The sequence below is a fragment of the Microcaecilia unicolor genome, chromosome 10 (genome assembly GCF_901765095.1).
Source record: "Microcaecilia unicolor chromosome 10, aMicUni1.1, whole genome shotgun sequence".
Lineage (NCBI taxonomy): Eukaryota > Metazoa > Chordata > Amphibia > Gymnophiona > Siphonopidae > Microcaecilia > Microcaecilia unicolor.
In genome coordinates, this window is record NC_044040.1 from 25,117,496 (window position 1) to 25,130,447 (window position 12,952).

General features: G+C 44.5%; 1 protein-coding gene across 1 annotated transcript in view; it reads left to right on the forward strand.

The window, feature by feature from the left end:
- The first annotated feature begins 2,693 nt into the window (after positions 1-2,693).
- Positions 2,694-12,952, forward strand: part of SHANK3 (SH3 and multiple ankyrin repeat domains 3) — a 704,425-nt gene continuing 694,166 nt past the window's right edge. The window contains exon 1 of the mRNA XM_030215777.1: positions 2,694-2,988. Coding sequence (XP_030071637.1) covers positions 2,704-2,988 — 285 coding nt within the window. The 5' untranslated portion in view covers positions 2,694-2,703. The remainder of the gene's footprint in view (positions 2,989-12,952) is intronic.

Here is a 12,952-nt window from a genome sequence, read left to right on the forward strand (position 1 = left end):
TACTGCCAGAATCTGCCAGGGGAAGGGAGGCTGGACGCATATTTCCAGACCAACGAGGCTGCACACGTGTCTCTGTGTTTTCAAGGGTAGTATGGTAACGGGAATTAAGGGATACATGGGGTCTTTTACTAAGGCACACTGGCGTTTTTAGTGCGTGCTAAGCATAGGTGGGCACTAAATGCTAAAGTTGCCAATGTACTCCTATGCTTAACAATACCCAGCTCCAATCAATCTTTATCAATATCTTTTATATACTACTACTACTTAACGTTTCTAAAGCGCTACTAGGGTTACGCAGCGCTGTACAGTTTAACAAAGAAGGACAGTCCCTGCTCAAAGGAGCTTACAATCTAAAGGACGAAATGTCAAGTTGGGGCAGTCTAGATTTCCTGAATAGAGGTATAGTGGTTAGGTGCCGAAGGCGACATTGAAGAGGTGGGCTTCGAGTAAAGATTTGAAGATGGTCAGGGAAGGGGCTTGGCATATGGGCTCAGGGAGTTTATTCCAAGCATAGGGTGAGGTGGAGCACTTAAAGGATCCAATACTCAAAACCCTATAAGTGCTGTATAAAAGATATTGATAAGGATTGATTGGAGTTGGGTATTGATAAGGATTAGTTAATATACTATGCTCCAAATGCACTCCAATTATAAATATACAGACTTTTTAATATGCCAACACATAAACATCCACATACATTAATACATCACATGGATTTTGCAGGGTTCACCTGTACCCATAATTCAACCCTTGTTATATCAACTCAGTGAAGATGGCTCACAGTCATTCCACACAATGTATTCAATTGTTAGCTATACCAAGCAGGTCTCATAATTGTCCAAAGGTTCAATCAAAGGCAGGACCCTAACCCACTACAACCAGCGAGAAATCCTCGCCAGTCCTGCAAAGGTACTTGTGCTCAGTTTTTTTTTTTTTGTTGACTCAGATATTGTTGGTCAATTGTACCGTCCGACTCATACCAATCACGGGTCACTTTAACAGGTGCTGGAACGCCACAGAACCGACAACCCGTGCTAAAGAGCAAGGATTTATTCACTGCCGTTCTTCCAAATTAGTTAATGACAACCCCCTCCACTAAAGTTTAAACGATACCGTTTAAATTGGATAATGCATTCCTACGGGCATTTTTAACATTTAGAGCGTGTCTATTATTAACACGCGTTAAAAACGCCAGCGCGCCTAAGTCAAAGACCCCCAAAGTTAGGAATGTCTGTTTGAAATTCACCATCATGTTCCATGGCTGAGAGAGAGAAAGATGGGCGAAGGAACAATTTTTAAGAGGACTTAGCAGAGTAACCACATAGTTAACCCACTTATATTTCCTAGGTTATAAATTGCACCCCCCCCCCCCCCCCCCCCATCAAAGTAGCCGTAAGCAGATATTGAGTTTTACAATGTGAATAGGTTTATCCAGATTAGGAGGCATTGCTGGTAGGGCAGGGTGCTGGGGATGTTTAGGACATTTTGTCCTGGTTTCACTACCTGCAGAAAAAAAAAACATGGGTAGTTTCCCTTTGAAAATCAGAAGAAAAAAAAGATAGGTGAGTACAAAAATGCTCATGCACTTTACACCTGGTTTTTTTTTTTCTGCTCTGAAAATGAATTCAAAGGTTTGCGGGTACAAAAGTATCTATGCGCTTTGCAACAAGAGAGGTTACTGAAAACTCATAAATCCAGGGACACTCACGCAAACAGAGGAACAGAGACACCTTCAGGCGCAAACAGACACTCTTAGAGGGCCTCATTTGTAAATGACTTTCTCTCGTTCTGTGCCTATGGGGGAAAAAAAGTCTTTATTGAATAAAGTCCATAGAGCGAGAAAGCCATACACATTCAGAGACAGGCAAACAGAAAAACACACGGAAGGACAACCATACCCACAGGCAGAGACAGACGTACATAAGATTGATAGCGGTCAAGCTTCTAAGGACGGAAGGCAGGATATAGTCTTAGCATTATAGACCAGAATAAATGGGCAAGTTGGATGCACTCCTTCGTCATTGTCTACCATCATCTACCTCATCCTATAGCCAAGGACACACACACAGGCTGAGGCAAAGAGACAAGACAGCGATGGTCACTGAAAGAAACAGAGATTGCATGTCTGTCTACCAACACACACAGCCCTAGAAAGACGGAGGCAGTCACAGAGGAGCAAATGAAAACAGGAACTGACCTGGTCACAGACAGAACACAGAAATGGAAAGATAAAATAGGGGCCAGAGAGACACATGACTGGGGGGGGGGGGGGGGGGGGGGGGGGGGGGAATCAGCCAGACATACGGAGTCCTCCTTGGACTGGTAACTAGTACAGTGACATTTCTGCAGAGCCATCCGGCTGCCTTTGAATAATTTAAAAATCAGACAAAGAGATCTTGTTACCATGTTGTTCCCTTCCACAGATCAGGTTTTGCTCAGTTCACGAGTTGTGGGGTGGGGGGGGGGATGGTTCCCGGGAGCCCTCCGAATAAGCTGTCCCCTCCCCCCCCCCCAACCTCCCCAATTTCCTATATCATCAATCACAATTTTCTCCCTTAACTTTCTAACTTGTTTTATGTGTGCTCGTTTCCTATGGTTGTTGAACTGTTTATCTACCCCCCCCCCCCCCTTCCCTTTTCACAGTGCGGTGATGCCTGGGCTCTGAAGTGCTCTCGTACACGCTCACACACTCCCGCACGGAGCATGCCTCTGCGTCCAGCCGCCAACAAACATGAGACTCCAGAGCAGCAGCAGCAACAGCAGCAACAGGAACAGCAGCAGCAGCAACAGCAGCAGTCTCAGCCCCAGCCACACGCACAGCACTGTGCTGCCAACGGGAGCCAGGCGGAGAGCTCGGACAGCCTGCGGGACGAGACCCTCTACGACACCATCGCCAGCTCCGACAAGCTGCTGTCGCCGGGACGCATGGACGAGCCAGCGGCCAATGCCATCGTGATCCGGATCGGGATCCCAGACCTGCAGCAAACGGTGAGTGCCGCGCTCGCCCCCCCCCCCCCCCCAGACCGTCGCCGGCAGCCTGGCTAGCGCGATTGGCCACCGCAGGGCGGCCTTGATGGTTGGGGGGGGGGGGGGGGGTAACGCTGCAGGCGACGGGCGCAAAGAAGTTGGTTCTTTTTTTGGGTGAGGTGACATTTTGAAGGGATTAGCCGCGCTGTGCCATGGCTGGCACGTAGGTGGGCAAAGAAGTCGCTGCCTTGTCTGGAGAAACTTTGTCAGAGCTGATGGATGCGGGAGGGGGCAGAGGTGGACATAGCAAGCTGTTTTTGGAGGGGGGGGGGGAAGGATGTCCATAATCTGAAGTCCATCGCGTGCACTGGCAGAGCTGCAAAGGACTGCAACAAATGAAAAAGTGGACAATGTATGGGAGGTCAGCATAATGCAGTGTGAGGGTGTGACTGCATCGGAAGATAATGTATAGGGAGTTCAGTGCAATGCAGTGTGAAGGTCTATGCAGGTCATGTATATGGCAAAGGAGTGTGTGCCTGTCAAACCTCATACAATGTGGGGGTGTGACTATATATGAGGGTACTGTGTCTAGCCAACCTAATACAGTCTATGGAAATGCTGTGTGTAAGGTCAGTGCAATGCAGTGCTATGGTGTGAATCCCTCCACTCAGTCAGATTACATCTACAGTATACACCACTTATTCCCTACCCAGTCCTAGCATATGTATTTAACTTATGCTCCCACCCAGTCATTAAATAACCATATACCCCATCCTCCATCCAGATACACCCTATGTATACACCCCTTCCTTGACCCCAGGACCTATATCTGTACATCTTTTCTCAACTCAGTCGTATTGTATCTATGCTCCCTTTCCCCAGCTCAGACATACTATAGCTATGAATCCATGACCAGTTACATACTCCTTTCCTGTTCCTGTCATGTTGCATATATGCACTTGACCACATGTCCTGGAAAGGGGCTTTTGTAATAGTTATAGGTGCAGTAACTGACAATTTGCTGTGACATTTTTATTAGCAGAAGGTACAGTTAATACTTAGCACCACTTTATTTTGGGATTTTAATACATTTAACTGTTGAAAGCGAGCTTGCATATGCTTTGTTCTCAGAACACTTGATAAGCACGAGAACATGTCATTAAATAATTTGAATGCATTTCTGGGGCACTACAGGCACTCATCCAATCCACTATAGAAATACTTAATATTGCAAGTGCTTAGCTCACCACTACAAAACTGCAGGCATCTAGGATTTATGCATTTCTCTAGGTGATTAGCTCTGGCCTCACAATGCACTCAGGGTGTATTCAACTCAATAGTATACAATAAGGATCCCTGAGTGCCATAAATGGGTTGAGTTTCCAGGATACCCCTAATGAGTATGCATGAGATAGGTTGGGTTTTCAGGATATCTCTAATGAAATGCATGAGAGAGATGTGTATACAATAGAGGTAATACGGATGCAAATCTGTCTCATGCATTTCATTAGGGATATCCTGAAAACCTATCTGTTGCCCCTGAGAACCGTCAGTGAATACTTCTTTAACCGGAATCCTATTGTGCTAATGTTATTTAAGATTTCGTAGGGCATCAGCTAATGCCAGGTGCTCCAGCGGTGCTTGAGGGCATCAAGGTATGGGTGAACTGGAAAGCCTGTGAAATGGATGATGACTAAACACAATCTGGGAGAGGGGGTACTGTAGTCCCCCCAGTAACTTGGAGTGCAGGAGTAGCCTAATGATTAGTGCAGTGGGCTTTAATCCTGGCAACCTGGTTTCAGTTCCCACTGTAGCCCCTTGTTACCTTGGGCAAGTCACTTAACCCTCCATTGCTCCAGGTACAAAAACTTAGATTGTGAGCCCTCTGTGGACAGAGAAAGTACCTGCATATAATGTGTACAGCACTGCGTATATCTAGTAGCGCTATAGAAATGATAAGTAGTAATAGTCTTTGGGATTCCAGAATTTTGCTACTCTTTGGGATTCCGGAATCTTGCTACTCTTTAGGATTCTGCATGGAATCTTGTACTCTTTGGGATTCCGGAATCTTGCTACTCTTTAGGATTCTGCATGGAATCTTGTACTCTTTGGGATTCCAGAATCTTGCTACTCTTTGTCCTTATCCCTTATTTGTCCTGTTTGTCTGGCTTGATTAGATTGTAAGCTCTGTCAAGCAGGGACTGTCTCTTCATGTTCAAGTGTACAGCGCTGCGTATGTCTAGTAGCGCTATAGAAATGATAAGTAGTAGTAGTAGTAGTTTTATAGATGCAATTGCATGCTCTTGGGTGAGCACTAAAGAATTCCAATGAAGTTCTCAGGTGCTGAAGGGACTCAGCCTTTGACTTTCTGCATCAGTGTTCCTTAATGTACACCCTGCTGTGGCTTATTGGCAGCATGCTGCGTGCTCTACCAGAGATTTATATCAAAGAAGGAGGGTCATACTTCTGAATTATTTAAGTTCTCAAAATGGCAAATATAAAGTCTGTGGTGTAAAATGAAAGGGCAATTAGGAATGTAAGCTGGGTAAGAGGAATTTAGCTGAAAGAAAGGGAAATTGAAGCTTTAAAATTGTAGGTTGAAGCAAGGCTCTTACTTCCAAGAAACTGAAATCCTTCCCATTAAAAAAAAAAGTCACAACCTGCTGTAGGAAAATCTTCAAAGATATGGACCTTCCCATATCTTCCTAATAAATACCGAAAGCAAGGCTGGCTATTGTAAGCGGAGTCAGTGAATGTATTCAAAATAAATGGGTAAATGTCGTACAGCTATTCACATTCACTGCAGGTACCCAGCACTTAACTGTGGAAACAGAAAACAGGGCTTGCTGAACTTCTTTGCTGTTTCCCTTTGGACATGTGTTTGATTCTCGGCAGCTCCTCTCTGTCCCCTAGTCTGTGCTACTCTCTCCCAGGTTTTCTCAGAGACAGTAGAGAGGGAACTCAGTAAGGTAGAAACTCAGACCTTGTTGCAGGGCTAGTGCTGGGCAGACTTATACGGTCTGTGCCGGGGCTGGTGGTTGGGAGGCGGGACTAGTGCTGGGCAGACTTATACGGTCTGTGCCGGGGCTGGTGGTTGGGCGGCGGGGATAGTGCTGGGCAGACTTATACGGTCTGTGCCAGAGCCGGTGGTGGGAGGCAGGGATAGTGCTGGGCAGACTTATACGGTCTGTGCCAGAGCTGGTGGTGGGAGGCGGGACTGGTGGTTGGAAGGCGGGGATAGTGCTGGGCAGACTTATAGGGTCTGTGCCAGAGCTGGTGGTTGGGAGGCGGGGATAGGGCTGGCCAGACTTATACGGTCTGTGCACTGAAGAGGACAGTACAAATAAAAAAGTAGCACATATGAATTTATCTTCTTGGGCAGACTGGATGGACCGTGCAGGTCTTTTTCTGCCGTCATCTACTATGTTTACTATGTTTACTTATTCCTCTGAGATAAACATAAAGGAATCCTGTGCAGAAGGAATGGATCCTCAGAAGCTTAGCCGAGATTGGGAGGTGGGGCTGGTGTTTGTGTGGTGGGGCTAGTTCTGGGCAAGACGTCTACGGTCTGTGTCCTGAAAATGGCAGATACAAATCAAGGTAAGGTATACACAAGAAGTAGCACCTATGAGTTTATCTTGTTGGACAGACTAGATGGACCATGGAGGTCTTTTTCTGCCATCATCTACTATGTTACTATGTTGCATGGATAAGGCTATTTATTTCTCATTGCAACTCATTTCCCAGGCATCTTGCTTAAAAAGAGGTGGGGGCACAAATCTCTCCAACGGTGTTATGACGCGACACGTTGCTCTGGGTTTGCCTAGCACTCAGACACACCTGTTGGCAGTGCCGCTGTTCATACATCCCTGTCTTAAATGTTGTTGGAAGCAAGGGATATGATTCATTTGCTCTTCAGTGCCGCTGCAGAATTGCTTTGATGATCTCCAACGGCAGGGTGCTACCCTGGCCGACTGTGAGATTGTATCAAGAAGCTTATACTCTGAGTTGGCGGCTCAGTAGCAGGTATAGCCTCCCTTGGTACCACTGTCTGTTCATCCTCTTGGTTTTCAGCTTGAGATACAGCATTAGAATTTCTTCCCCAACCTTTCATATCAAAGCCTTCAGCGGCAGTTCTGAAGGTCTGAGGTTTTGCACATCTGGCAGAAGCAGTTTTAGCTTCACGTTAAGGGCCACTGCTGTCTCTGATACAGCTTCTTGGCCAGAAGGCCCTTGATGAAATGTTAGTGGTACACAGTGACCTTGTAACGCTGTCTGTTCTATCTATGATCTGACTGCTGCATTTAAAGATTTTTTGCAATAATTCTGGAAGAGCTGGAATTACTGACCATCTTTTTGCACAACCATTGTTTATTTAGATTTTGCTCACCTTTTTCAGTAGTAGCTCAAGGTGAGTTACATTCAAGTATACTGGATATTTCTGTCCCAGGAGAGCTCATAATCTAAGTTTGTGAGGCAATGGAGGGTTAAGTGACTTGCCCAAGATCACAAGGAGCAGCAGTGGGATTTGAACCGACCACCTCTGGATTGCAAGACCGGTACGCTAACCACTAGGCCACTCCTCCACTCTTATTCTTTGGGGTTCTACATGGAATGTTGCTACTCTGAGATTCTGCATGGAATCTTGTTTCTCTTTAGGATTCTAGAATCTTGCTATCTATTTATTTATTTATTTAGATTTTGCTCACACCTTTTTCAGTAGTAGCTCAAGGTGAGTTACATTCAAGTATACTGGATATTTCTCTGTCCCAGGAGAGCTCACAGTCTAAGTTTGTACCTGAGGCAATGGAGGGTTAAGTGACTTGCCCAAGATCACAAGGAGCAGCAGCGGGATTTGAACCGGCTACCTCTGGATTGCAAGACCGGTGCTCTAACCACTAGGCCACTCCTCCACTCCATTGACACAGAATTCAAGGTCTTCTCTCACAGGCATATATGCAAGTGATAGGAGCGCAACTGAAGGGCTTATTTCTAAAACCCGCTGCATCCATATTAGTTGTATTGGACAGAGGGTTTTGGAAATAAACCCTTCAATTATAAATTCAATCTTCCTCAGTGTATATCCTGTTCACTGATACTATGTTAACATCAGGTTAGCGTTCACTACAGCAGTAAGCCCAGTCTTGTGAATGAGATATCCTGGAAAGCGTGGAATGTGTACTGTGGGCACAGTGTTTTGTTTTCATCTCTCCTTTCACAATAGATCTGGACTTGGTTTTGGTTTGTCTGCCTTGTTTTTTGAAGATATTGTTTCTCACCAGGATATAAAACATTCCTTGAACATAGCTTCTGTTCCTGGAGGACTTTTTTTTTTGGGGGGGGGGGGGCGGGCAGGGATAGGGGTGGAAAATAGTTTCATGCATTGAAATCCTTGTAACGTTTGGAAGGCTTGGCTACAGAGGCGCAATCAGGCTGTCATTTGTACAGAGTTCTAGCAGCTGTATTGGTCCTGGAGAAAAGTAGATTCTTTATAAATTAAGATGATTTTCATTGAGAATAATCCAGACATCATGATGTATGAGGTTTTGGGACTGCATAGGGTTCTTCTTCAGATGTACAGCCCCTTGTTCAATGCAAATATCTCAGGGACTGTTGTGCTCCCCTATTCAGTTGGAAATCCTTAGTACTACTACTATTTAGCATTTCTATAGCGCTACAAGGCCTACGCAGCGCTGCAAAAACATAGAAGAAAGACAGTCCCTGCTCAAAGAGCTTACAATCTAATAGACAAAAAAATAAAGTAATCAAATCAAATCAATTAATGTGTACAGGAAGGAGGAGAGGAGGGTAGGTGGAGGCTCAGTCCACCAATAAGAGCCAACCTCATCAGTGATGTCACAATGGCTTGATTGCCTGATACTTGGCTCACTTCTGATATTGTGATGTCATAAGGGAAAGGGGGAAAGGGAAATGGGACTTGATATACCGTCTTTCTGAGGTTTTTGCAACTACATTCAAAGCGGTTTACATATATTCAGGTATTATTTTGTACCAGGGGCAATGGAGGGTTTAGTGACTTACCCAGAGTCACAAGGAGCTGCACTGCACTAACCAATAGGCTACTCCTCTACTACTAGTACTATTTAGCATTTCTATAGCGCTACAAGGCGTACGCAGCGCTGCACAAACATAGAAGAAAGACAGTCCCTGCTCAAAGAGCTTACAATCGAATAGACAAAAAATAAAGTAAGCAAATCAAATCAATTAATGTGTACAGGAAAGAGGAGAGGAGGTAGTCACATTGTGCTTCTTACTTCATTGCTCAGCGGGAGACCCCCAGAACTGATTTCCAGCAGAATTCCTCCATGTTGATGTATCTTACTCAAGTTTTGTTTTCCCGTGTCCTTCATAGCCATTAACTAGCTCCTGCAGGGCTCTCTAGGGATGCATTTTCAAACAACATAGCAATAGCTACAAAAGTTACTTCATTTTCTGTTGCTTTCATAACAACCAAACAAAAAAAAAAAAAGAATTTATTTCATATGTCCACTAGGTGCCTATTAAATGGTTTAATACACATTAAAGTTTGCACTGAATGGTTTAAATGTGCTCTGAATGGTTTAAGGTGTCTTAAAATATATTTAACACTCACTAAAATAGGAAAGCATAGTAAAAACAAAAGAAATCAAAATGAAAAGTCCATGAAATGAACTAAAATTGGTTAGGGTGGTGGACTTTGGTCCTGGGGAACTGAAGAACTGAGTTCGATTCCCACTTCAGGCACAGGCAGCTCCTTGTGACTCTGGGCAAGTCACTTAACCCTCCATTGCCCCATGTAAGCCGCATTGAGCCTGCCATGAGTGGGAAAGTGCGGGGTACAAATGTAACAAAATAAAATGAAAAAAAAATCTCTGCAGCCACCTAGAGCTTCTGTCCTTCCTTGCCACAGTTCTCTTGTCTTCCCAGACTCACACCATTACAGCAGGCAAATCTATTCATTAGCACTTCTCTATCTTTCAGCTCAGATGTCTTATTCCAATCAAATAATCCTTTACCCCACACCTGTTTGCTAGAGTAAAGCTGCCTGAAAGCTATAGCTTTTCTTGATCCTCTGCCCAAACACATACACAAGTAAACAAAAACATGGGTTTGTACATGCATTGCACCACACCTACACAAAGACTTGAGTGTGCATGCACTCATAAATGTGTGTGTGTGTGTGTATATCAAAGAACAGATCATCTTCAAAATCTGCACCTTAGTCCACAAAATCATATACGGCGTAGTCCCAGAATACATGACAGACCTTATAGACTTATCAATAAGAAACAAAGTCAGATCGTCAAGATCTTACCTAAACCTACCCTACCCAAATTGCAAGGGACTGAAATACAAAACAACTTACGCAGCCGGCTTCTCCTACATAAGCGCACAACTATGGAATGGGCTCCCAAAAGCTGTGAAAACAATCCACGACCACTTGAACTTCAGGAAATCACTAAAAACTAACCTCTTCAAAAAGGCCTACCCCAACGACCCCACGTAACCGTCTTCACCTACCAACACAGCATGACTATGATCGAACAGGACAACATGCAATCTTCATCCATTCCAACCCTCCACTTATACCTCATATGATCACTATACAACTTTGTATTTGTTATCCACCGACTGGGCAAACGCCTTTGACGGTACTATGTAAGCCACATTGAGCCTGCAAATAGGTGGGAAAATGTGGGGTACAAATGCAACAAATAAATACACACATAGATGTATGTACATACATATAGAGCAGAGGTTCTCAAACCAGTCCTCGGGACTCACTCAGCCAGTCAGGTTTTCAGGATATACACCATGAATATGCATGAGGTAAATTTGCATGCACCACTTCCATTATATGTGAATTTATCTCATGCATATTCATTGTGGGTGTTCTGAAAGCCTGAGGCCCAGATGCACAGAGGTCCCCGTAAAGAATCGCTCTGTATTTCCGATGTGGAAGTATAGAGCGATTCCCAAAGCAACTCAGATGCAAATGAGCTGCTCGCAAAAGCAGCGAGCAGCTCAATAGGGGGGAAGTCAGTCGGTCAGCCGAGCATGCGCAGAACAGCCAATCGCTCAGAGCTCATGCTAAGAGCGGCGCTTGCATACGGCTTTCATACATGCAAAGAAACTGCGTGTATGAAAGCCAGCGTAGCTTTTTTTTCCCCCCAAACTGCCGTGGGCTGTCCAATCTACTTCGCTGCTGCAGTCAGCAATCAAACAATCAAAGGTCGAGATGGAGATGAAATCTGTAGGTTTGTGGGTTTGTTGTTTGGAAGGGTGTTTTTTTTTCTTGACTGGTGAAGGGTGGGTGCCAGCAAGGCTGCTCCGGTGGATCTTGTTTCTCCCATGGGTCCTTCTCCTCTTGTAGGAGTGCCAGAGGACCTCTGGAGTGGCTGTGGACTACCTGCTACAATGAAGAATTGTCAGGAGCTCCAGACCTCCCGTTAAATTTTCCTCAGTAAAGGTAGGGGCTGCTTCTGTGCATCACTCAGAAAATGGCTGTGCATCGCTTTGCATTCACATTTGTATAGTAATTAGCTCATTATAATAAGTTTTGCATACAATTTTCATTACCTGCTACCGTGACAGGAAAAGAGCTCACAGAACCCTTTTGGTTATGTCTCGCTGAACTCTGTGATCGCTAAACCGGCTAGAACCGGTAAGCTCTTTGAGCAGGGACTGTCTTTCTTCTATGTTTGTGCAGTGCTGCGTATGCCTTGTAGCGCTATAGAAATGCTAAATAGTAGTAGTAGTAGTAGTAGTAACCTGTGTAAAACCACGTTGGTGACTCGTTCGGTTTTGTGCATCTGGGTCTGACTGATTAGGTGCGTCCCTAGCACTGAGTTGAGAATCACTGATATAGAAATACACAATGAGACACAGACATCTATATGCACTCATTTGTACAGAGTCATACTTCTATACAAAAACATCAGGGCCAGTGCTACCTTTTTAGCTGCCCTGTGTGAGTGATTACTTTGCTGCCCCTCCCCCCATAAATTCCAATAATAACTTAATGAGTGTATGAGCGTCTGAAACTCATTTACATGTGCAGTGGGACTAGAGTAAAGCTACCAGATTTCTACATGACTTTCCTCCAGTGCCAGCTGCCAGGTACATTAGGAAGTACTACAAAACCATGGAAAAAGATCACTCAAAGCCTATAGCAAACCTGCCATACTGTAACAGCACTGCCGGGACTCAAAGAGCAAGTGAGACTGTCACAGATCTCCTCACAGAAACTATACGCTAACAGAATACCACACCTCACTCACACACGTAAAATGCAGAACAAGGACCACAAATTAGAAATAGAAATATGAAGACAAAAATTGAACTGGGAACCCCAAGCATTCAAACTTTGCATGTACTACAACAGTGAAAAAATAAAAGCGGGCATGCGTTTACTTGTGTAGTGAAGAAAATACAAAGACATCAGCAATGCCATCCTATTTCCCACAGTGAACATAGGCTGATGCTTAAAACTAGTGCTAATGTTAACATGCGGTTAACCCCCGGGTTTGCATGCATGTTATTTTGCATCAAACGCTCAGAGGGCTCCAGTGCAGGTGTTAATCAGCATGATAAAGATAGATAGCCACAAATTGTATTGAAATATATTTACATGTATGTTAATGAGTTGAGTAAATATTCCGTCGCAAAGAACAGATGGCAGTGCTGCAATGTGTAGAACGAAACGATGGCCTATAACGCTGAAACGTTTTCGCCAGGTCAGGGGCAGTGTACAAAGTTTGGATAAGATTTTTATTGAGTGCAATAAGTAACAAATCAGAGAATTACAACCAACAAGCCAAAGAAAACAAATGAAATACAAAAAATAAGGTACAAACACTGCATTCCAATGTCACTATGCCAGAAAATCCCCCCCCCCCCCCCCCCCAGCTGTGAAACTCCAAGAAGGGAATAGGCAAGAGCCAAGAGCTAGCAAAGAGGGAACTCAGAAAAACAACCCACCCAA